Source organism: Equus przewalskii, chromosome 30 (assembly GCF_037783145.1).
Source record: "Equus przewalskii isolate Varuska chromosome 30, EquPr2, whole genome shotgun sequence".
Classification (NCBI taxonomy): domain Eukaryota; kingdom Metazoa; phylum Chordata; class Mammalia; order Perissodactyla; family Equidae; genus Equus; species Equus przewalskii.
In genome coordinates, this window is record NC_091860.1 from 9,370,636 (window position 1) to 9,396,639 (window position 26,004).

Sequence of the window (26,004 nt, forward strand, 5' to 3'; positions counted from 1 at the left end):
TATATTTGTTGAAGGAATGGATGAAGGACTGAAAGTATAACTTTTAATCCTGGGGGAAGTGTTTTTACAAAGTATGTTCTGAGGAACAAACCATCTGTATCAGAACCAGATTAATTGTGCTAAAAATATAGATTCTCAGGCCCCACCCCAGACTCCTAAATCAGAATTTCAGGAAGATGAACATGGTTTGCGTTATCTTCTTCCTCAGTCTCACTGTCTTCCAGCGTCTGGCTACTGCCTCTGTGTCATCCCAGGGCCTGACATCTGGAGTGCTGCTCATGAGTCTTCTCTGCTTCTAACAACCCTCACTGAATGCTCTCAGGCCCACTGATGCTGCTTCTGAAATAGTGACTGAACCCTTTGCTGCTATCTCCATTTTTATTGCTGCCACGTGAGTTAGGCTCTCTTACTTTTCATCTGGACGAGAGCTCCTTAACTACCCTTCCGTCAATTTGGACTCTTCATTAGACTCAGAATATGCATGTCAGCCCCTGCTCTTAGTCCTTCTTCCTGGAATGTCCTTCTCCCAGTGCTGCAGCTTGAAATCCTATTCATTCTACCCATCCTGTTCAAGACCCATCTCGAAGGCCAGCTATTGATAAGTCACTCTTGAGTCTCAAACTAGGAATGAGTTCTCCCTCCTTTAAATTCTCAAGGTGTGTCTGTGTTTCTTTTATGACCAGTTATATTCTGTCTCACGTGATGGTTATCTGTGCATTTATCTTATTCTGTCTGGAAATTTGTAGCCCCCTCTTATTCCATTCAGCACCAGGGACAGTAACAGATACTTTGCTCACTCCCTACTTATTAAAATGCATTCACATTTTAGGGAGAATGTAAACATTCAGTCACTCAGCACAGGGTACCAGACATCAATTTCCCTTTAATAGTTTTCTCCTGTTATTTGTTTTTTCTTCAGTCATTTGCCAGTCCCTCTGTTATCTACATTTTTAATTAGGGAAGCCAATCACAGAAAATGACAAGGAAACCTGCCAATTTGTATAATGATATACAAACTAAGAGATTTACTGCAAGAACTCAGTAGTTACACATTAAGCCATCCTTACAAGACTAAAAACAGGGGACTAATTTTAAGTTTCCTTTTTCTGTCTACCACCGAGTTTTTCCCACTGAGGAAATGTGTCAAGATGGAAAATAATCATCAAGTCCTAGAATTCTCTAACAAAATGCAGACAAAATGAAAGGTCTACTCAATAAGAACAGAACTGAGGGCAGGCATGCTGTCTTTGCTGATGACAGGCTTACATCAGGGGGCTCTTTGTTTTTGCATACATTTGCTCTCCTCAAGTTATCTTGGACCTAATATTATGGCTCTCATCTGTGCATTTAGCTCCATTAGTCATTAACAGATTAGAGAATACTAATTCATACTTAGGTTACTATTTTTCATGTGGTTTATCTTACTAAGGAGAAAATGTGGATTCTCTTGAACATTGCATTCTCCAGGCCTATCTAGCAGCAGAGGGTTTACTGAAATAACAGTATGCTCCTCTTCCTCCGCCTCAGCATTGTGTTTTCAGATTGTTTCCTCATTCCTGAGGAGAGGAAAAATAGAATGTCATGGCCAACTCTTTTAAGGTTCCTGGGGGAGGATAACTTCCTTCCCTGGCTGGCATTGGTAAAGAGCTTCTGAGGTGAGAGGATATGTATCCTCACCTCTGATGAGGCTTGTAGGACTAGCTTATTACTTTAGTAATTATTATCATTCCATTTTGCAAAAACCATAGCTGTAAGATGAAAACCCAATGGAAGTTTTTCATTTACATGTCTAGATACTTAAGGTTTTGCAATAAAGAATTAAAACAATATATGTCAATAAGTTATGCAGCGGCTGTGACTATTTTTCTTCTCTTTTTATTCCCTCTCCTGGTGCCTTTATATCAGCATTTTAAAAACTGGAGCCTTTGCCTTTATTTCAGGCTTCACTTTGTCCTGCCGTTTAATTCACACCTGATGTCCTCCAAGTTATTTCTCTAAGAACCAGCCAGCTGCACCATGCTGGCCAGGAGGCTTCAGATGGAAAAGGAGCAGCAGGAACTGATGAACCATGAGAGAAACATTTTCATGTAAATATAGCTAATGAGCATCATCTTAATAAACACACCACAGGAAAAAGAGACAAAAAGAATGATACTGAACAATATTTAGAGATCAAGCTTTCCTCAGCTTACTAGCTGATATTTTTTGTAATTCCCACCAATCAATGAAATGAAAAACCTACTCATTTTAAAACAGCTTGAGAGTAAACTAGTAATTCATATTCTTGATTGAATTATTTTTGCCAAATGAAAGTGTCACTTCTCTCAGAATGACTCCTATCTTGGGTGATGAAGACTAGGAAAGGCTCTCAACTTTCAGAGGAGAAAAGGGTCCCCTGCCCAGCTCAAGGGATCAGAGCTCATCCATCATATCACTTTTTTTTTAAAATTTATTTTTGAGAAAGACTAGCCCTGAGCTAACATCCGTGCCCATCTTCCTCCACTTTATACATGGGACGCCTACCACAGTATGGCTTGCCAAGTGATGCCACGTCCGCACCCGGGATCTGAACCAGAGAACCCCGGGCTGCCGAAGTGGAATGTGCGAATTTAACCACTGCACCACCGGGCCAGCCCCCCATCATCATACCACTTTTATGGGGCAATGCCTTCCCTGGGGCCTAATGCCAGGTAGCTGCCCGATACTTAGCAACACTTAGAGAAAATTCAGCTAGGGCAAGTACCATTCTGGAGGCTTGCCTAAAGAATATGCAGTCCAGCCATTCCTGGAGACCAACTCAGAGTTACTTCTTCGTTAAGCAAGACCATCTTTCTATTTAAACTGCCTTTTTCCAGCATGAATTTAAAGATGATTCCATAAAATAGTTGTTGACTGCCTCGTTTCACTCCCAAGCCCCCTCTTTTTCTTATTAGCCATCCCCTACTCTAGGCTGCTTAAGGCAATTCAATTTACTTTGAAAAATCTTATAAACAACAGCATATGGAACTCATTACTGTGGACATGGTTCATATGTCTTGACACAGACATGAGGAAGAACCCATTCTCTGGTCTTATCCTGGCATGTCTCACTTCTGGTCACTGAGTTATTTACTTGTTCCTATGGGATTGAACCTGTCACGTCTTCATGCAGGCTACTTCAAAAGTTTACAGCCAAATTTGTGGCTCTTCTCCCAAACACACAGGACCTCGGCGCAGGCCAGCTTCCCTCTAACCTCTCTCTTCCTCCTTTTCCTTTGTCCAGCTTCTCTCATATACACTTTTAGCAGCTGAGTTTCTCTAGCATGTCCAGCTGGCTCTGGCCATTGTCTCCTGTGGCAGATAAATGAAACCAGGTGAGAAGTCACTAATTTGTGACATTTAAGTTAGGAATCTGGTCAAAATTAAAAACAAAATCTTTGACTTTTCCAGCCTGCTTACATTTAAACATACACATATGCTGTTTGAAGGCCACAGTTAGGTCCCGCTGGTTCTGTACACCATCAGTTACAGAGTTTCTATTTCTGAGAGAAGGGTGATCACCAATAGTTAAATTCTGATGTAACCAGAGAAACCATACAAAAGGTAGTCACTAGGTAGTTTGGGAACTTTTTAAAAAGCGTTTTAACTAGAGGTTACCCTTTGAAATGTCAAGCTATCGTGATGAGTTTTTTCTCTTTTCCCTTTTGTTCTCCAAACATGTGCTTTTAGATTATGTTACTCTACCCAAGTGATCAATGATTGGTAGAAACCAAGTTGGGAGACAAAATCAACAACAAAACACCTCTGAAGAATCCAAGTGTTCTGCTGTATGAAGCAACAAGGATTTGTTCTCTAGATGAGTGAGCATTAGGAGCAATTTGGCTTAAAAGAAAAAAATACAATGAGTTTTATTATATTCTTGCCCATGTAGAATGCAGATATGTAGGTATAGGATTAAAGTAAGCTAATCTTGGGTAATTTTCAATTTGGAAATCCATTTTTAACAAGTATACTAAGGGTTGCCAGATGTAATTTCTGTTTTTAGGTGACACTGAATGGATCTACACATGCTCACCTTTGCCCTCCACATGAGCCATAACTTAAAAACATCCACGTGGCGTCCGCACTGCAAGGCCTTGTCTCCAGTGTCATAGGACAGGTCATAGTGTTTATCTTGCTGAAAGAGGTAGGAGGCATGCATCTGGTTGCAACTCTGCATCAATCCCTAGAAGAGAAGAAAGACTTAGGAAATTCTACTGACTTCATTGGGGATTCTATTAGATTTACACTGTGGTGGAATTTATTAAGAAAAGAAACAAAGAAAGCGACATTGAATATTCTGGAGAAAGAAATCAGCAAGAATCAAATGAAAAAATAATAGGACCAGTATCTGGACAGGATGAACTATTGCAAAAGGTCAACTCTGTGGGATTAATGGCTCAGGGCCAAAGGTTACCAGAGGTTAACCAGAGAAGGCATTAAAAAAAAAAAAAAAAAATCAAAATCAGAGTATAATGTTCTTTTTTTCAGAGAACATCCTGATGTTCTGGTTTTGTTGCAATTAAAATATTTTGGAAACTCTTTGGTTCTGTAAAATATTATTAGTGCCATTTTTCTAGTCTTTCATTCATAAAGTACTTTATCATTTAGCTGTTAGGGTTTGAGTTTCCTTTGGAAATCATAGTTTTTAACACAGCTCATTGTTATCAGTTTTAGATGCTGAAATCTAGAAAGATAAAGACATTGCTACTCTGAGATGTCTTAAATAACCAGTCTTTCAAATGTCATGACCCTCTCTCAAGAGTGGTTACAGCTTCAGTACTGTGTTTTCATACTCAGCTGCTTATGATGGCTACAATGGAAAGCTTCATCATCAATGACCGTGAATTTTCCCTAGCAGCATAAGCTTCCTATGGAAAACAGGTGGCAGAGTGACTGAACTATTCCAAAGGACAGTGAATGAATCATGCTCTCTGACTAAGGCAGCGTTGCCAGTCTCCTCACCAGAAACCCCGCCACGTTTCAATTTGTCATGCACCACAGGAAGCCACTGACTCTTCCATTATCTACAGTATAATTGTGATTTTACAGAAGCTTTGGCATTTTTTTTTCTTTTGTGACTCATGACAAGAGAAGAAAAGACTAAAATGTGATCAATTATTTGAAGGTAGAAGTGAGAACCCTTTTAAAAAACCACCCAAACTAAAACAAAACGCAATGCAACTAAAATTTTAACTAGGTCTTGAAAGACCAAGTGCCCAGATAGTAGACAACAGAACTGGGCTTAACCTGATAGTTCAGGCTTCCTGTTCAGTGGAATTCATTAAATTATTTTTTTGAGACTAAGAGAAATTAAATACAATGTAATTGTAATAGAGCAGTAGAAAGCCATTGAATTTGAAAAAGAAAATTCACTTGAAGACCAATAAGACTGAAAATTGCAACAAATGTTTCTATTTTGTTTCATGGTCACAGAAACTTGGCATCATTCTTCCCCCGGTCATGTAAGCTCACAAAGTGGTACCATGAATCCTAAGGCAGAACAGCCCAGAGAGTGTGGAATGGTGGATAGATCGGATCAGCTTCCAATGGGATAGGAAAAGCAATTTGAAGCACACGACCACTAAAAGGTTGGTCAGCACCAGTCTCATTATACAAAAGGATAAGTAAAAGTGATGCTGTTTTTCACAAAAAGAGCCTTGGTTAGATAATATCCTGGTTGTGAACCATTACAAAATTATACACCATTATGTCCCACACTATTTAAAATATATTAATAGTTGCTGTGCTAAAAAAAATAGTTGCTGTAAAAGAAATTCCCATGGCCAAATAAACTTAGGAAACTCTATGTCGTAAGTACCTTCTTTTTAGATATTTGCAATATATATCAGCAATTAAAGATGATATGCCGTGAAGTAATAAAACTTGTTTTTAACTCTTTAATTGAATATGTCCCAAGCTTTTTTTAAACCCAGAACTCTCTTATCGCAGAATACTTAATACAATCTTATAGAATGGCATTATTCCTTGGATCCCAATAAGGGAAATGCTATCAGAGCATCATAAACTCTTAGATTTGAAAGGGACCCTAGAGCTATTAATCTATTCCTTCCTATCCTCTTATTAATAAGAGATCGTCCAATCTCCATTCAGTCACCTCCCCTGATGGTGAATTTATTCCCACATAAAGCATCCATTACCCGTTGGGCAGCTAAGTTTTTAGAAAATCATTCCTTTTATTGACCCCAAGTCAGACCTAAAATCATGGTGTGTTCTGATTTTGCCATCAAATCTGCTGCCCAGTGTTTGTAACCCAGTTCCCTGAAGCCTCAAGAAAAAATTGCATCTCCACTACTTGGGAGTCATTTAAACTGTTGGGCTGTCCTCTCAGCCCTGTGAGTCTTGTTTTGTTTCTTAGATTAAACATCCTTAGTTCTTTCAAGCACCCCTCTTACATGTTTACCAATTGTTCCCCACTGTTTGAGTTCTAGCCTGATGGGGTCCCATACACGATTTGGCACCAACCTACAGAAACCACTCCAGGTGTGGTTTAACCAGAGAACAGTGAGGGACTTCCTCCCCCACCCCCGAACCTGCACTTCTTTTACCTCATTGATGTTTTTGAACAGTAATATTCTCTTGACCCTTTGTTGACCCCATAGAGCACAATGAAATGCTCTATGTCTTTTTTACAAATACAACAATTTAGCCATGTGTGAAACATGCCTGTCCTGTCTAGTCAAAATATCACCATCCTCTACTTGGACATAAGAGCAGGACCCTACTTTATCCTCATGAACAATTTCCCCTTTTTGGAGGTGGCTTACTGTTCCAGCCTATAAAATCATCCTGTATTCTGATACTGTGACTCTACACATTTACTCTATCGAACCCCACGGGTGGACTGAGCCACCAATCAGGAAAGACATACCTCTTCTCTAACCAGGAGAGCAGAGCACTGCAAAGGGACACCCATCATCTTGTGTGGATTCCATGTCACAGAGTTGGCCCTAAAGGAAACGAATCACGTTAAGAGGCTGGCACCCATGACAGGCTTTATGCTACTAAGGCCCTGTGCACCGGCAACAGAGCTTCAGGCTTCTTAGCACTACTTTTCAGACGCCAGGAGGACACTCAATTTACAAAACAAGAAAGGGACTCTTAAGTTGACAAGTTTTTCTTTGTCTACAGAGACAGTAGTGAGGGCTAGCGACTCCACATCCTGCCCCCGGCTCCAGTAGAGGCATTCCTTCAGCCTCCAAGGGGGTCTGAGGACCCCTTCGAATGACCAGGTCACCCAGTCTAGGGTCCTGTCTTTGGCCACTGAGGAGAAGAGCCCCAGGCACGCCCTGGCACTACTGTAGTGGTCTGGAGCTCAGAGAAGTGGCTCATCCCACTGCTTAACTTTGCTCTTTTCCTGACCCAACTTCTTCCTAGTCACTAAGTTTCTCAAATGTGTCCTTTCATAATAGCTTCTAGCTCGTCCTCTGCTCTCATCTCTTCTCTAAACCACAGATATCTTTCTGGACCATGGGTGAGATAAAATGGCTCCTACAGCAATTTTCAACTTATTTTGTCTCAACTCACTTGAGGAATATAATGCTCTCTCGTCGGTATTAGTGATTCTCAGCTCAGGGATTTGTGCTATCTGAAAAGTCTGAACCAGAGTTCTGGTTCAGATTCTTTTAGTAATAATAATGATAATTTAAAAAAATATTTTATTGGGATCATGTTGGCTCACAACATTGTGTAAATTTCAGAAGTACATCATGATATTTCAGTTTCTTTATAGACTGCATTGTGTTCAAGACCAACAGTCCAGTTTTTATCCATTACCATACATATGTTCCCCTTTTTCCCCTTTTGCCCTCCCCTTACCCCCTTCTTCTCTGGTGACCACCAGTCCATTCTCCTCATCTATGTGTTTATTGATCTTCCACATATAAGTGAAATCATACAGTATTTGTCTTTCTCTGTCTCACTTACTTCACTCAGCATAATACCCTCAAGGTCCTCCCATGTTGTCACAAATCCCAATCAGACAAATCCCAATCTAAATCCTAATGACATTCTTCATAGAAATAGAACAGAGAATCCTAAAATTGTATGGAACAACAAAAGACTCCAAATAGCCAAAGGAATCCTGAGAAAAAAGAATAAAACTGGAGGCGTCACAATCCCTGACTTCAAAATATACTACAAAGCTATAGTAACCAAAACAGCATGGTACTGGCACAGAAACAGACACACAGATCAATGCAACAGAATTGAAAGCCCAGAAATAAAACCACACATCTCTGGACAGCTAATCTTTGACAAAGGAGCCAAGAACATACAATGGAGAAAGGAAAGCCTCTTCAAGAAATGGTGTTGGGAAAACTGAACAGCCATGTGAAAAAGAATGAAAGTAGACCATTATCTTACACCATACACAAAAATTTCAAAATGGATTACAAACTTGCTGTAACACCTGAAACCATAAAACTTCTAGAAGAAAATACAGGCAGTACACTCTTTGACATTGGTCTTAGCAGTATCTTTTTGAATACCATGTCTACTCAGGTAAAAGAAGCAAAAGAAAAAATAAATAAATGGGACTCCATCAGACTAAAAAGCTTCTGCAAGGCAAAGGAAACTCAACAAAATGAAAAGACAACCAACTAACTGGGAGAAAATATTTGCAAATCATATATCTGACAAGTGGTTAATTTCCAAAATATACGAAGAACTTATACAACTCAACAACACCACAATGAACAACCAGACGAAAAAATGGGCAGAGGACATAAACAGATATTTTTCCAAAGAAGATCTACATACAGATGGCCAAGAGACACAGGAAAAGATGTTCAGCATCACTAATTATTAGGGAAATGCAAGTCAAAATGATAATGAGGTATCGCTTCAGACACATCAGAATGGCTAAATTAACAAGACAAGAAATAACAAGTGTTGGAGAGGATGTGGAGAAAAGGGAACCCTCATACACTCCTGGTGGGAGTGCAAGCTGGTGCAGCCACTATGGAAAACAGTATGGAGATTCCTCAAAAAATTAAAAATAGAAATACCATATGACCGTTATCCCACTACTAAATATTTATCCAAAGAACATGAAATCAATAATTCAAAAGATATAGGCACCCCTATGTTCATAGCCACATTATTCACAATAATAATAATTATTATTTTAATCTGGATATAGTGTCTTCACTGACTCTTGGTTGCCATTTCACCCTCCACCGAGAACCACAGTTATCTTCTAGCTCTGTTTATGACCCTTTCCTCGTCCCGAATTGTTGACGACTTCCCTTTGTCTCCTGACTAATCTCCAAGCTGTAGGGCGTGGCTCCTGATGCCCACACTGGAGATCCCCTGTCAAGTGTCTGGTCTTGTGTCCTTTCCGTTTCCTGCACCCATTTTCATCCCACCAGATTAGTTTTTGTTCTCAGAAAATTCTATTCTGATGTTCCTGGCTCTCCGAATGCTATTTCCTCTTCTGGAATGTCATCTCCCTTTGCCTCACTTGGTTAAATCTTATTCTTTAAGGCCCAGATCAAGTATTATCTCTACAGCTTTCTTTGACTTATTCAACTTCTCTCCCTCATTCCTGCTGTACTGCTCCAGCTCCTCCTCCTCCAACTCCCTGGGACAGCAACTGCTCCCTCTGAGTTCCCATGCTCACTTCCCATGCTTATCAGGCAAGGTGAGTCTCTGCTCACATCTTCTGAGACTGAGGGATCCTTGAGGATGAGAATCACGAATGTGACCTTGGTATAAACAGACTCAGAGGAGAAGGCAGAGAAGTAGGACAATCCCTGGCAGCCAGCAGCAGGGTGCTGTGGATCGCTCCAGGGATTGCTGCCCTCGCTCTGGCTGCACCACAGCCTCAGCTCATCCTGCTCCCAGCACTCAAGGTGCGAGAACCTCGGGAAGCAATGAGAAGCTGGGAAAGAGCCCATTCATCTATTTGATGCATGGCGGGCATCAGCTGGACAGACAGAGAGCACTTACTGGCCTGGGGATCTTATCTGAATCAGTGAATAGTCCAGCTCATCTTCTGGTCTTTCTTTGGCTCTGACATTGTCAGTCAGACACGTCAGGACTGGAATTGAGGAAAGAAGCAAAGTTGAAGGCCAGATGGCTACTACCCCTGGAAAGAAGGCTCAATGACCTCTTTACAACTTCGTGAATAATAATACAACTGTGATATTGAAATGCTCCTTCCAAGAAAATATCTCCTTGCTTTGTAGAATGACCCTGGAGTCAAGAAACCTGGGCACCGAGCAGCAGGTAATAGTGGTTAGAGGAGGGGAGCTTGGGAGCCAGACAGTCTGCCTTTGCATCCAGGTCCTATCACTCCCTAGCTGTGTAACCTTGAGCAAGTTACCTAACCTTTCTGTGCCTAGATTTCATTGCCTGTAAAAGGAGAATAATAGTAAATAGTTTGAGTAAAGTGTTTACAACTATGTCTGACTCATAGTAGGTATTAAATAAGGTGGGCTTTCCTAGTGATTTTAACTCTGTCATTTATGAGATTTGTGACCTTGGGCATGTATGCATCACCATTCTATACATTCTATAATATTCTATAGCTATATGCCTGATCCTGATGAAACTCAGCTTTGTCAATAATGACAACTGATGGAGAAGAAAACAGCTGTTCTCTCTTTCTCTGACTGGAGGTGTTTATTTCCATGCAGTGGCCAATCTGTCTTTCTAGAATGGAGGCTGCCAAGGCCCCAACGACCCATCACTGAATTCTCTGTCCTGCCTCCCTCTCAGAGGGGCTGCCGCATAAAGACGGCAAAAAGCTGCGCAGAGTGATTCAATGACATGGCCTTAGTTTATTTGAGAAATGTTGGCTATTTGTGAAAAACGGCCTCAGGTTCATTTCAAAGTGTTTTGCCATGGGATTCGGTCACGTGGCTGCTGTGATTTTTCGGTTAGAACTGAATCCCCAGGGCTGTTTTAAGATATCCTCCCGCCTTTATTTGCACCTCACACTCAGCAGACGCCAAATGAACTCAACTTGCCCCCTCCTCATCCTTCCAGGTCTGTTCTTTCTCCTTTGTTCTGTGCCTCAGTTCCCCGTACCATTTTCCTCTCATGCGTCCAGCTCGCAAACCTCACTGTTGTTTTGGTTTCAATTTCTTCCCCTCTCCTGATTTCACCCCCTGCAGTTTACTTCCCCACCTCCTGGCTTTGTCCCCTCACTTCCCTCCCTGCCTCTGCTGCTGCTGCTGCTGTGGTCCCCCCCTCAGCTTCTCTCCCCTCCACCGCTCCCCGCACCCCGACATTTGCACTGCAGCTTCTAGTTCCCAGCTTCCATCTCCTCTGGAATCCAGAGTTATCTTTCCAAAATGAAGGGGAGATAATATCACTCCTCTCCTCAAAACCCCACAGATCCTAAGGCTTGGGAAATTGTAATACCCCCACGGGAGGCAAATTTCTTTCCCAGACTTGTGCCCACACACATTATGCCCAGGGGTTTCCACTGGCCCTATAATTCACCAAAGAAAGTGTGCCTTTTGCTAATACGTCAGGCAAATGAGTGGCTAAGGGGGTTCTGCTGAAGGCAGAACACCAGCAGTGCCTCATTTGTAGGTCTTCATATTTGACTGCCCCATTTGGTAGATTTAGTTACAATATGGTTTCAAGAATTGCAGGCGATTAGAGAGGACTGCATGTTCCCTGATGAACGTACTGAGCATTGCTCTCAAATAATAGTCTTTAGTATAAAAGCATGTGGGTGTTTATTTTTCCAAGACACAGGGGAGGTAATTTAGTGAGTTGTCAAGTAATCATTGGGACAGGCTGATCCATGGCTTTCAGCACATGGAGTCACAGGTGACATGAAAGATACAATAACAGACACTCACTTCCCGTGCTGGTCAGAAAGGAACTCAAAGAAGAGAAGGTACCATGTTCAGGCCCCTCTCTTGAAAGCATGTGAATTTAATTCTTGTTCTGATCATCTGAGCAGGCACATTCTAAATTGTCCTCTTCTTTTCATTGTCTCTCCTTGTTTAATTCCTGGCCTCCTCCGTAAGCTTCTGGTTTCATACAGATCTTTATGGCGAAAAGGAATTCAGCCTGAGAGGAGCCCCACAGGACCAGAAGCAGAGGCCTAGACTGCTCGCTCTGGGAGGGGGACATGCCTGTCCTCATGCACTCACACCTAAATGGGTCCCTGCCATCAGATCCTGGGCAGCAGACTCAGAGACAGCAACCTGCCTGACATGGGCCTTAGCTGGTCTTCCTGAGTCTTCTCAGCCTTCTTGCCACTAATTAGGCAGGGTGCCCCCGCTCTGCCTCAATGACCCCACCCCCTCTTTCTATGCCCATGGGTTCTCTCCATTTGCATGGACTGGGCATCACCCAGCACACCCTGGGCATTCATTCTGGCCTGGCTGCCCTGCATGGCCAGTGCTGACAGACACTCTCAAGCTGCATCAGCCTCTCTGCTTGTGCTGTAACAGAAACTGTGCCAAGCTGCCCAGGGGCAGAGCCAGTGGGAAACTTTTCCTGGGCAGCATCTGGCTACTTGGCGGGGCACGGCAGGCATTTGGCAGCCTCGGATGAATTCAGGCTTTCTCAGTTGCCTGGAGTGTCAAGAGCTCACAACTATAGTTGACCTGCCATGTTGTGATGGGAGCACTGGGAATTCTAGGTCCCTTTGCACATGGTCCAGAACCAAAGGCTGATTTTGCATTCTGTAATTTTTTTTCTTTTTTCTTGGAACCTGAATATGCTTTATGCTAATCAAACATTACCTCCTTTATGTTTTGCAGCTTGTCTCAACGGTCTACTGCTTAGTCTCTGAATAAAAGGTGATTTGCAGCATCAGTCAGAGCTATGTCAGGAGAAACTTATCATGTGTATGAAACTATGAGATGAGCCTGTCACAAGTATGTCTTGCTTTAAGTAGACTGGCCAGATTAAATCCCACACTCAAACTTTCAACACTGATAAAGTATAAGGTGCTGATTTGCTTTGCAAAATTATTTATTGGTTTCTCTAAAGCAGTGGATATTACCCTTTTATGGAACATAAAAGCTATAGATCTCCTCCCTAGAAATCTGTGGTCTGCCTGCAGTTTTCAACAAGTTTGGTAGTTGGTTCAGAGATCCCGGGATGTCATTCCTGAGTCCTCTGGTGAACCACGGACCCCAGTTAGGAATCTCTGCATTTGAGAGACATTCCACCTGGGTCACTTGATATGGAATTTGATTTCTTTTTGCTGTTCACACAAAATAGTCACGCATTCATGACCACATAAGGCAAGGCGCACAAGCACTGCACAGAATGGGCTCACCTGTATACCAACAATGCTTGGAAATTGGGTGTAATTTGCTTTTCACATTTAGCTTTCATGCTTTACGTTGTTAACAAGAAAAATGTGTGTACCTCTCCACGCCACTCAGTTTCCACTTGTGTTTCCGGGACATCAGTAATCCCCCGCCCCAAGCTGCCTGAAAAAGGAAGATCATACAAAGAAAAAGGTAGTGGTTTTTCATCACTTCGATTTCTATAGTTTGTGTCTTTCAGAGCAGTGAGAGTCTCCTTGACCCCAAGCGTCTTAGGGGGTTCGCCACCTTCTTCTGGAACTAGACTGTCAAAGTTTAAACTGGGGGGCTATTCTGAGGTCCCAGGCTCCATCCCACATTTATGTGGGTGTCAGGAGTCAAATTAAGGGCATACGTCCTCAGCCTGCACGAGAAGGAGAAAATTCTCCCCCAACTCATCACCAGCGCTCTTAGTCCTAGTGAAGCTCCCCATCTCAGAACAAGACACTGTGTGGCCCCACAGTTTGGAGTCAAGACGGTGAGGGGGGACCCTTTAAATAGCTTCCAAGTTGTGAGGAAAATTCTTTTGATAAGTCTGGATGATTCTAGAGGGAGGAATCAGCTTCACAACCTTATTTCACTGATGTGTAATTTTGGATAAGATAATTTCTCTGTCCAAAAAAAAAGGAATCAAGCAGGAAAGATCTGTACCACTCAATTAGTTGAGCAATTAGAACATATCCCTTAAAAATTTGTACGCAAGTTTGAAGATTTAAATTGGAGTAGTAATCTCCTTTAAAAATAGGATGTCAGTTAGGGCCAGCCCCATGGCCTAGTGGTTAAGTTCAGTACACTCCACTTGGGCAGCCCAGGTTTGGTTCCTGGGCTACACCACTTGTTGGTGGCCATGCTGTGGTGGCGACCTACATAGAAAATAGAGGAAGATTGGCACAGATGTTAACTCAGGGCAAATCTTCCTCAGGAAAAAAAAAATGATGTCAAGATGGAGATTCATTGGAAAATGTTAACCTTGTTCATGGGCAAAAATAATCCCGGGATAATTTTAAAGAAAAAGAGACCTCTAGAGTATAATTGCTTTTTTTTCCTTCGTTGTAATTTCAGTTCTTTTACACTTTGAAAACTGATCCAATTTTCCAAATGCATAATATTTTAAGATTTCAAAAATTTAATTATAGAATCTATAAACATTAAAATAATAAGAATAAGTGGTAAACTTCATACATTTCAAAGAAAGCTAATACAATTGGTTAAAACATCTCCTGGCTCTAATTTAAGTAGAAAGCCTGAAATAGGGACCACAGCAATTTGCTGGCTCAGGACACACAGACATTCTTATTTTTAAAGTTGTCAGCGTAATCCTCTTCCTGAATCAGCAAACATGGTTTAATAGGCTCTCCATTTCTGAGACCTAGGTCACCGATGGTACTTGAGTTTTTTAACCTTTTCCTAGCGTCTTCATGTGTAAAGTGAAGGAGCCTCTGGTAGCTTAAGGAACAACTCACATTGTGACTTAGGGAAAGACAAGAAGGTTCGTAACTGCCATGCAGGATGACTCTGGGACAATGGAAATTTACCGAGCTTAGCCTGCAGAAGTTTTCTGCTCCTAAAGAAAGGGGAATTAATTTGGTCTAAATACTTATCATAAAGCCAAAATGATCTAAGCCAGTGCTACTCAGCAACATAGGGACCTTGCACCAGAATGTAAATCAATATGGCTTCCTTCATCAAGAAAGTCTTACAATGAAGAAAATGTCAGCTGCATCTAACATTGTGTTTACTGATGATCTGGCCTAACTCCTTATCTCATCATGGGTCCTTAACACACAGTCTGCACATGGCTGCTGATCTTTGAATCACACTTTGAGTAATACTGGTCTAAACTTAGATCCCTTCAATTTGTACTTCTAAAAATCAACATTTTTTCACTTGAAAACATTTTGGTGGACACATCTCCATTATTTTTGAATGTGACTAGGCCTGGAGTCAAAACATCTAGATATAACTTATCTTCTTAGTTAGCTAAGAAATTGGAAATGTGGTGGTCCATATTTCCTAGAAAGTTGTGAAGCATGCTTTCCTCTCCAAATATAGGAATACCTGACTTGAGTTTTTTAGCCTCTTGGTTTCCTATATAAATGCAGCTGCTTCTTACCCTTGTGATCATTCTGTAGGGTAGTAGGCTCTGCATGTGTGTGACTGTGTGTATGTATGTAGGCTATCTTCTTCCTTGGATGTTATGGTGCAATGAATTCAGAACTAAGTGCTCTGCTTGCATACTAGTCATGGAAATAAGATTATCCTGTTGGGAACATTAAGGTATAATTAGCCTCAGGCTGCTTCCAGCCAATGTGTACTGTGTGAGTTCTATGCTACATTGTCTCCGCAATCTTTAAAAGCTTAAATATCACCATTCTGAAAATAGGTTCCTAAAGTGAAAAAAAAAAAGAAGAAACAAATTTCATTCCATGAGCTCCAGGTGAAAAATGTGGAAGGAACTTTTAGTGGCAGTCCCTGTAAGATACTTACATCCACATGCATCCAGATCTTGTACTTTTTGCAAATGTCAGCGACAGCTAAGAGGGGATCGAATGCTCCATACACGGTGGTCCCAGCCGTGGCACTCACAAGAAAAGGGACAAATCCCTGGGCAAACAGGAAAGACCCAAATAATGTAAAACAGGGGTTCAAGGATTCTTTTAAAAAGCTGATAGAAACAGTGGAAATTCTCCTGTCATACGCATCTGCATTTCTGGAATAATCAGAAGGATTATTGACAAGATATCTTGTTGCCTAGTAGGAAGGATGTTCATTCTCTGGGTTCAGAGTTCTCCAGGCCATTCTGTTGGACCTGCCAGTTGCCTTATGAGAACAGACATTCTGGTTCTCAGGAGGGGCTACGCTGGACCCAGAGGTGAGTAAGCTTTGTGGTGCCCACAAGCCGTATATCTTCTGGGTAGATCTTCTGGCCTTTTTTCCTCCTATGCTTGCCTTTCTAGTCTTCCTTTTTCATAACAGGGCCTCTGAACTCAGTAAATCCCCTAGAGAGAGCAGGCAAGAAGAGAAGGAACTCCAACCAGCCTGTGATTCTCAGAGATTTTTCCAAGAGAATTTTCTCTTGCAGAAAATTCTCAGATAATTATTTGGAGTCTTAGAAGAGAGAGTGTACACGGGGCCAGCCCCAATAGCGATGGCTTTTATCTCTCTAAGTGGTCCTCAGGCTGTCTGGCCCTGGCTAAATGAAAATTGATTGAAATAACAGGGGGTTGCTGAAAGAAGTCAGAAGAATGCCTCGAACAGGAGGAATGTCGTCGCTCCATCATGACTAGATGTAACATGATGTTACAGAGGAAGTCTTTAGGGGGCAGCAAAGCTTTAGTCTTACAGTTTATGTTACTAGAAGTAGATCTGGTACAAGAACAAGAGGAATGTCTCACTGCCACTTTGTAGGAAAAAAAGAGGCATACGAAAAGAAATATTTCTGAGTTCATAACAATGAAATGCATGTGTTATGTCATTGACCTAGGAACAGATTGTATCTAGTAAAGGTTACACTAAGAGAGTTCTAAAAACAAGCTCTCTGGCTTTTGAACAATCCAGGGATGACCTTCTAGAGCTTTGTGGGAACCTTTCACAGGTCTTCAGAACGTGTTACTTCTTTTTAGAAGTAACAAGAACTCTTTTTAGAAGAATTCTAAATGACTTCCTGGACAATAAGACGCGTGGAGAGTCTAGGCAGGAAAAATTGGCTCCTTTCAAGCAAGCACACAATGGTGACTCACCCATGGCATTAACACTCCGATATTTTCCACTTGTGAAAAGATCTTTCCAGTGAGTGTCTGTTTAATGCCAGCCCTCGGCACACAGGGAGACAAGTGCTTTGGAAACTCTTACATGATCATTGTGTATATATTTATTCAGCAACTTAGATCTTGTCAAAGCAGAGCCTACAACTCAGAGGAATAACGACTGGATACAAAATTTCATATTCTCATTAAAGCTGGGAGTTTGAGGCACGGGTCTTCTTTTTAAAACAAAACCAAAGTGTGTTCTCCTCTGGATGGAAATAGAAAGATGTACCCTCTGCTTGTTACAGGCTGCATGAAGCCCCCTCGAAAAACTTACTTTTTGTTTGGCTTCAAGGATTCTTCTTTCAAGATCCGATGGGATCATTTTCCCCCTGAAAGGAAAAAAAATACATTACAAGTTGGCTTTTAATAATTTACTTTGTTGTCTTTACAAGGAGCCATGTGAGAGTAAAAGTCCAACCATTGATAATAATGATCAGTGAAAACAACTCCCTGGCTTTTTCCAGAAAGAAATGCATTTCCTCCCTGAATGATGCATGACTGTAATTTCTGACATGTTTAGGAGACTCCTGACCACACTGTGCTGTTAGAACAGCCACATGTCCCTCCACTCTGCACACAGTCTGCTTTTTAGGTCATCTTAATTTGGTTAAAACAAACCTGCTTTGGAGCAAGATATTTGGCAATGAAAAGAGAGTGCAGAAAAAGGTTTGTATTCTAAATTGTCTAATGAATGGACCTGCAATTTCACATATAGATGAAATGCCAAGAAGAGAAAATCCATCCTGAAACATTTGAATGAAAATATTAAGTCAAAGCTGCCTAATTACATTGCAAGTGCTAAAAGCATAAGACGGGCCAACAATTCATGGGCTCAAATTTCAAACAGTTAGAGAGACAGGCATTGGAGAAAGAAACATTCTTTCCTCCCCCCAATTTTTCTTTCCTGAAATAAAAATACACATAGTACTTTCCTTACTATAAAATCCCACTATTAGAATAACAAAAGGAGTCAATTTCTACAAGAAGCTAGATATGATTAGATGTATGATCTTAGTCAAGTTACTTAATTTCCCTGTGCCTATTATTTTTATCCCTGGAACATAGTGATATTATTTATCAAGTTATAAGGATTAAATGAGTTAATAACTGCAAAATTATTTTAAAAGTGCTTGGCATATGGGAAGTATTCCATTCACGTTAGTTTTTACTGCTGAGATTATTATGCACTGTGACATCCTATCCTGAGGCTTTGCGAGAAAAACAGGCAAAGGTCAGACAGACTAGTTGTGTGGCACTGAAGGCTGTGAAATATTCTTTGAACAAAAATAGCTCTCTTGAGGTTGTTAAACTGGCTAAACTTTTCACATCAGGGTCATTGATCTAGGTTTTTAAAAGGCAATTTGGAAAGACAAATTATGGGGAGGAGGTTGTCACAATAAATGGAGGGAGGATGCTATTGGCAGTCAGGGAGCAGCGAGGGGGGCTCTGGTCTTAGTCACTATGGCTCAGTAGCCCATTTGCAGCAGTCCCTGTGATTCTATATAGAGAGTGAGCATCGGGCAACTTTATTACATTTTCCAGTGTTGTTTCGCCTAAGCTTTTGCATATTGAAATATGTTATTTTCTTATAAATTACTTTTCTAATATTTCTCCATTTTATAAAAATAATTTGGGCATTATATTTTCTACAATTTGCATTTCAGGCTAATCAAGGAGGTGTTACAAGACAGTAGGAATATAAAGCAGACGTGAGGCCCAAAAGCACTGAGAACCACTCATTTCTGTGAAGCTATTTTCCAAAGAAAGGCTGTTAAAATGCAACTATCTGAGCTACAGTAATGGACAGGTGAGCAGTGATTGGCCAGACTGGAACGGAACAAAAAGCAGTAAACGTACATTTGGTGTGGAGGGTGTGACTCCAATTCAGAGCAGCCCAGCTTTGGGAGCTTCTGTGAGATGAGGTCTCCGAGGGAGGGACCGAGGGAAGGGAGAGGTGGGGCGGTGGGGCTGGGAAAGGAGCTCTGGAGGGGGTCTCAGTCTCACTCCTGGGGTTTCTCTCTACAGCTTGGCCTGGGGACATTCCTCAAACAGGTGATTTTCAGCCTCTCCCAGACCAGGCTGTGCTAAAACACTTTGCTTCAGCCCTGATATAAACAAAGTGTTCAACTTTCAGAGGAAATTTGGATATTATATTTATCTTTTACATAAAGTTTTAAGCACATTAAAATTGCCATAGTATTTTTGTAGGTAAATAGGGAAATTGAGAGAGAATACTGAGAAATTGTTTGCAAATCTCAAATTTTACCTAGTCTACCACAAGTTAACCACCTCTGCCTTGGAGAGTTTTGGGTGGATTAACTTGGCAGTCACTATTTGCTCATCTAATCACATCTGGATTTTTTTTTTTTAACTGAGGAAGATTAGCCCTGAGCTAACATCTGTGCCAAACTTCCTCCACTTTATATGTGGGTCGCCATCACAGCATGGCTGATGAGTGGTGTAGGTCCACGCCCAGGATCCAAAGCCATGAATGTGGGCTGCCGAAGCAGAGTACATCAAACCCAACCACTATGCCATGGGGCCAGCCCCACATCTGGATGTTTTGTCAAGCACAAGGCAATAAGTTGTCACCAAGAAGTCACAGATTGGGGTACATTGGAATTGGAAGGGGTTCAAGACCTGTTTCTAGAATAATTGTCTCATTTTTCAAATGAGGAAACAGGCCAAGAGAGGTGAAGTGATTGCCCAAGATCAAATGTTGTTAAAAGGCTGGAATAAAATGTCAGGGTCCAGAACAAACTGGAAGGGCCCAAACATAGGAAACCTATTTGGAAAGGCTCAATTCTTTTTTTTTGTTTTGAGGAAGATTAGTCCTGAGCTAACTAATGCCAATCCTCCTCTTTTTGCTGAGGAAGACTGGCCCTGAGCTAACATCCATGCCCATCTTCCTCTATTTTATATGTGGGACGCCTGCCACAGCATGGCGTGCCAAGCGGTGCCATGTCCCCACCCGGGATGCGAACCAGTGAACCCCGGTCTCCAAAGCGCTACGTGCGCACTTAACCGCTGCGCCACTGGGCCGGCCCCTGGATTCTTTTAAGATAAGATAAATCCTTTAAGGAAATATCTGTCTTTCATGGAGCAGGGGTGTCATTCAAGCCTGCCAGGACATTGGTAAGGAACGCAGAGTCTGTTCCATTTCCCCATCAGTGAGCTTTGGGGCAGTAGGAAGGGGCAGCCTCGTGAAATAGTCATGACCAAGCATTCGCTTCTCGCAGTGTGGAAAGCGGTGGGTGTGGCTCTTGACAGGGCAGGTCCAGCCTTTCCGAGGCACTCCACCTTCCAAGCCCATATTTATTTTATCCACTTAGGAACCCAGAGCCTGGCACATAGTAGGTGGCAGGTCAACATTTGTTGGAGGTATGTGACTAGAAGGCCAAAGTTCAACCCAAGGATGCTATTAACATGTTCACTTTACAGTAATGACTGACCAGGTAGTATGGGGGCCTCTGGAGACAAAACTTTCCATCTTCCATTTATCCTAGAATTGGCTGAATTACTTTAGAACAATGGTTCTTAAAATTTAGTATGCATAAAAATCACCTGCGTATGTCTTTAAAATGCAGATTTCTTGGCCCTGCCCTTGGGGATTTGATTATAGGACCCAGGAATTAACTCCTTCCACAAATATTTATTGGGCACTTACTCTGTGCCAAACACCGTTGGGGTGCCTGGATAAACAGACCAGTTTCTACTCTTCAGGGCTCACATGCTAACAAGACAGATCCAACAATAACATAGTAAATAGATGGATATGCATAGGAATCTGCATTTCTAACAAGCGCCCCAGGTGATTCTGATGCAGGTAGACTTAGGTCCACATTTTGAGACATGTTGCTTTAGAAATGGAAATTTTAGCCTGGGATGCATTTAAATAATTGTGTAACATACTAGCCAAGTACTTTTCACATGACCCGTGGTTTTGAGCCATCGTGGATGTAGGGCAGTGAGCAGAAGGAGCTGCAGATGTAGCACGGTGCATCCCCTGCCTGACCATGTGCTGTGGGTGAGAATATCCACAGCGAAACACACCAGCACATTGGGAAACAACCAGCAGGCTTCTCTGAGGATGAGACGCTATCTGGCCACTCTTGGCTTTTCCAGACAAGCATCTCTTGGTACCAGGAGGCTTCGGATGGCAGCTGTTGTATCCAGTACGTCTGTTCTAAAAGTATTTCCACAGCAAAAATGCATATCTTTAAGGTTTACATATCCAGCCTTTAAGTGCACAATTAAGTAGCGACTGATGCTCTGGAATGCTGCTCTCTGTCAGTTAGAGTTTAAGAAAGGACTGCCATTAAAGTGAGGACTGCTGAACCAGGCTGCTGCTCTGGATGTGGCCATATTGTGTTGAGATCCCTGATGTTCCAAATAGTCTTTAAAAATTCATATGATGCTCCTGGGTCAGATAACTTCATACAGTTGCCTCAGCAAAATCCCACAATGCCAGCTAGAGTTGCCAGCAGGAAAATCTTCTTTTTGTGGGTAGAAGCAAAAGACACAGATTATGCCATGTGTAGACTTTTGACCCAGATTCACGGCTATCTTTCCATGACTCCAAAGGAGAAAACTATCTATCGTACCAAAAGGAGCACATTACTGGAGAGTGTATACCTCTAGGCAATCATCCAAATGGTCACAAGTTGGATGCTCGAGTCATGGGCGACCCTGCTCAACGGCCCTGCTGGAACTAGTAATTCTACCAGCTTTTCCTAAGGGAGTAGAGCTTGGCTCTGTTCACAGAGACATGAGTGCAAAGAGGAAAGGATGTGTGAATTCTTCCTGTTAGAAATTGACTACTGTTCTGATACTGTAAATAGCCACACCACTGGGGTGGTGATAAGAATTACTGGTTTTTATAAGCACTCACTGCATTATGCTTTACTCCATGATCTCTGTCCTCACACCAACCCTACAAGAGAGCTATTATTGTCCTTCTTGCGGAGAAGGAAACTGAGGCGCAGAGAGGCAGCCAAACGTGGCTAAAAGCGTGGAATGTGGAGACAGAATAACAGGGTTCCTGCCTCAGATCCCATGCTAATTGCGTGTACTTGAAGAATTAAATTCTTCCTCTAACTCATTTATAAAATGATGATAATAGTACCTCTTTCACAAGGTTTACATGAGGATTAAATGAGACAGTTAATACAAAACACTATAAAGCACTAAGTATAAAACTCTGCCGGGCGTATAGTAACCACTCAGGACACATTAGATGGTCTCATTGTTGTTATTAGTAATAGCAGCACTAGCATTATGTGACTTGCAGGATGTCACACTGCTAGTAGGGGGCAGATTTCAAACCGAAGAGCTGTGTGACTTCAGAACCCAGGTTCTTAGCACTGTATGATAAATGTCTTCCAGAGCATTTATGTGGTTTAAACAAAATATCTACGATCTTGACTTAAGAAACTTTTCAGGTAGAGTTCTAAAATTGCATGACGTATGTTATATTTCCACTTGGGTTTTCTGGAAGGCCCTTGAATCAAGTAGTTCCCTGACCCCAATTCTTATTCCTATTAGCACTAATTAGTAAAATAAGAAAAACATATAACCTCCTACTAAAACATATTGCTCCATCGTCCTTTGATGATCTTGTTCTTTCTAGTATCGCACCCAAATGTTACAGGAGTGACAGAAACTTGCTAGTTTTGGGGTTGTTTTTGTTTTTAAGCTAGTCAGTGCTAAGCAAAACTATTTCTTTAACATAGATTGCAATATAGAGGCAGCAAGGGGAGTTCATGGACCCAAGAGAATTTTCAAATTGCCCAGACTGTGTGTGACTTGAAAAATTGCATGGACAGACTTGAGAAAAAGTTGTTGGCAGGAATTGCAGAGCATCAGTAAAACTTACCAGAGAGTTCTCCAGGGAAAACAGCTCCCCTGATGTGGGGAACCTATCCTAGGAAAGGCCCTAAGATAAACTAACAAACCAAAGTCAAAACAGACCGCTCAGGAAGCACTCGTACACAAGACCAAGCCCTGTGCAAAAAACTTTACCATAATTATGAACAGTGAACATCCCTGGTTCCTTAACATATAGTTTGACTTGGATAAATAACTTTACTATGACAATTAACTGTATTTTTCGATTTTAAGATTTGTTTTCCAATATGTACAATGGAATCCCTTAGCCTTATGGTCAGGATATGAAAGCAGGATATTTTTGGTGATTTTTGTGTCTAATTCTAGTAATATTTGTTTTTTACTTTTTTATTTACCACTCCAAAGCATTTACTTAACACATACACACTCACTATACAACAATCCAAGTGATATGCACCTGAGGATTCCAACCAAGATGTGGTATGGAGTGATTTTCTTTTTCATATGAAATCTCCTTATGCCACCATTGGGGTTGGTACCAGTGCTAACAGGGAAATATATAGTGAGAGGAAGTGTTTGTGTGGGAAGGAAGGTGTGCTCCTCATCTCTCATCTGTAGCTGCCCCTGATGCAGGAAGGGTTAATAATCACTGGAAAAGGCTTGCCAACAAACTGTGACCCAGAGGTGAGAAGGCTGGTCAGCCAATGACGGGTAAGACCTCCAGGGTGAGGCAATCTAAGACAGGCGCGGTAGCCTGGGGGCACAGATGGAGACACGATATCGATATTGGGAGCAGGAGGGGCCGTTGCCTAGGAGACCTTGCCTGCTCCGAGATAAAAATATACGAGCACAGCAATAACATGATAATATCAAAACAGAGGCCGAGGGAGGGCTCCTTGAGAAGTCACTAAGAATTCTTGGCATTTTGCTAATTACTTCATCTAGAACACCTGTGTATGTTTAACAGATGTAAGCTATGTATATATTGAAACGCTGGTTATAATAAACTCAGAGTGGCCATCAGCCCTCTCTGCATCTATCCTGATGTGTACACTGGATTGCGACACCGACATCATCACTCCTCCTTCTCCTCAAACCATCATCCCTCTTCCCTGAAAATGTTGGTAGAGAGAAAAAAAGGATTATGATAAGTTCAGTTTACCATATAAGAAACCACGCTTGGCTATTCTAAATAACCTTTGAGTCAAGAGGAGGTCAAAACTGCAATTATAGAACATTAAAAATTAATGACTTGAGAATACTACATATAAAAATGTGAGAAGCATCCTAACTCATTCTCAGAGGAAAATGTATAGCCTGAGATGCTTTTGAAATTAAATAAGAGAATAAAAATAACTGAGTGAAACATTTAATCTAAGAAGCTATGAAAACAACAAGAAGCAATGTAGGCAGAAAGAAGGAATGAATTTTTCAATGAATTAGAAACTTTATAAATTAAACTTCATTTATAAATTCAAAAGCTGATACACTGAAAAGATCAATGAATATAAAAATATCTGATTATTCCAATAAAGAAAAGAGAGAAAATGTAACATTTGAAATGAGAAAGGAGTTTATGGATAAAGAAATTTTAATATTATAAAAGAATTATATGATGTACAGCTTTATGCTATATCTTAAAATATTTTAGGAAATAGATAATTTTTTCCCTAGGAAAATGTAAACGAAAAGAATTGATTCAAGAATATATAGAAAATTTGAAAAAAACTAATAACCAAGAAATAAGTGGGAGAAAATTTGCCAAAAAACTACCCCCTAAAATACCAGGCCCAGATGCTTTAGGAGTGAATTTTAAGAAGTCTACTATCAGCAGATGATGCTCTTTAAACTCTTATAGGGAAGACAGTGGAAAGCTACTGAATTCTTTTTCTGAAACTACCTAATTCCAAAAGCAAAATCTATCAAAAATAGCCCAGAAAAATCTATAGATGTATCTTACAATACAGCTACAAAAATCCTAAATATAATAGAGAATATAATCCAGAAGGAAATTAAAGATTAACATGGAACCAAGTAGGATTTGTTGCAAGAATGCAAAGAATGGAAGGGAGGTAAAATAATAATTAGTAACTGAAACTAGAAATGAGTAAACTGAAACTAATCTATAAGAAGAAAAAATCAGAACTTTACCTAAGGATACAAAAAAGATTTGGATAAACAGAGAGATACATCATATTTTTGATGAGAAAACTAACATTGCAAATACATGCAAATAACACAGTTCCAACAAGACCCCCAGTAGGAGTTTTACAGGAATGGAAACCTGGGAAAATAATTCTGACGTACAACTGGATGAAAAACACAAGTAAGAATATTCACTTTTTAAAAAGTAGAGAAAAAAAGAATGGGCAGAGGACAGATTTTTCTCTACTAGAGTGTTGAACATATTGTATAACTATAGTTACTTAAAAGTATGCTAATGGAGCCAAATAGGAAAATCAGTGGAACAAAAGTAAAAGTCTAGAAACAGGCCCAATATGAATATAATATATCCGGACCAGTGACTGAAGTATTTTTTTGATCTCCTATGGTGTTGGTGTTGATACAACATTTGGCAAAAGATAACCCAAACTAATAATGATAATTACATACCTCTCAAACATCATAGATCAAAATAAATTTCAGCTAGATCAACTATTAAAATAATAATACAAAGGTTCTAGGAAAAAAAGATGTATATTAACATATTCCAAAACAGGGAAGACTTTCTAAAGAAGGCAGCAAAGGTAGGGAATGAATAATTGATGACAACTCTGACTACCAAAAATGCAACATTTTAATAAATACCGCAAATAAAATTAAAAAGCAAATGATACATTTTGGAAAACATTTACCAGATACCTGATAAAAGAGGGCTTTTCTTTTTCAACTACACATAACTGATAAGCATAAAATGCTTAATTACCAAAAATGTAAATAAAAACATCAATAATAAAAAAAGTTTCCATCCATCAAATTGACATAGGTCACTTAAGGTTTTAGATCCTAGGATTAGTAAGGAC

The 26,004-nt window shown here is 40.8% G+C and overlaps 1 protein-coding gene across 1 annotated transcript in view; it reads right to left on the bottom strand.

Annotated features, from left to right (window-relative positions):
- The window catches only part of GAD2 (glutamate decarboxylase 2), a 78,478-nt gene that overhangs the window by 13,456 nt on the left and 39,018 nt on the right, over positions 1 to 26,004 (bottom strand). The window contains exons 9-13 of the mRNA XM_008529164.2: positions 17,409 to 17,463; positions 15,813 to 15,929; positions 13,387 to 13,451; positions 6,911 to 6,989; positions 4,055 to 4,204 (exon numbers count right to left, since the gene is read on the bottom strand). Coding sequence (XP_008527386.2) covers positions 4,055 to 4,204; positions 6,911 to 6,989; positions 13,387 to 13,451; positions 15,813 to 15,929; positions 17,409 to 17,463 — 466 coding nt within the window. The remainder of the gene's footprint in view (positions 1 to 4,054; positions 4,205 to 6,910; positions 6,990 to 13,386; positions 13,452 to 15,812; positions 15,930 to 17,408; positions 17,464 to 26,004) is intronic.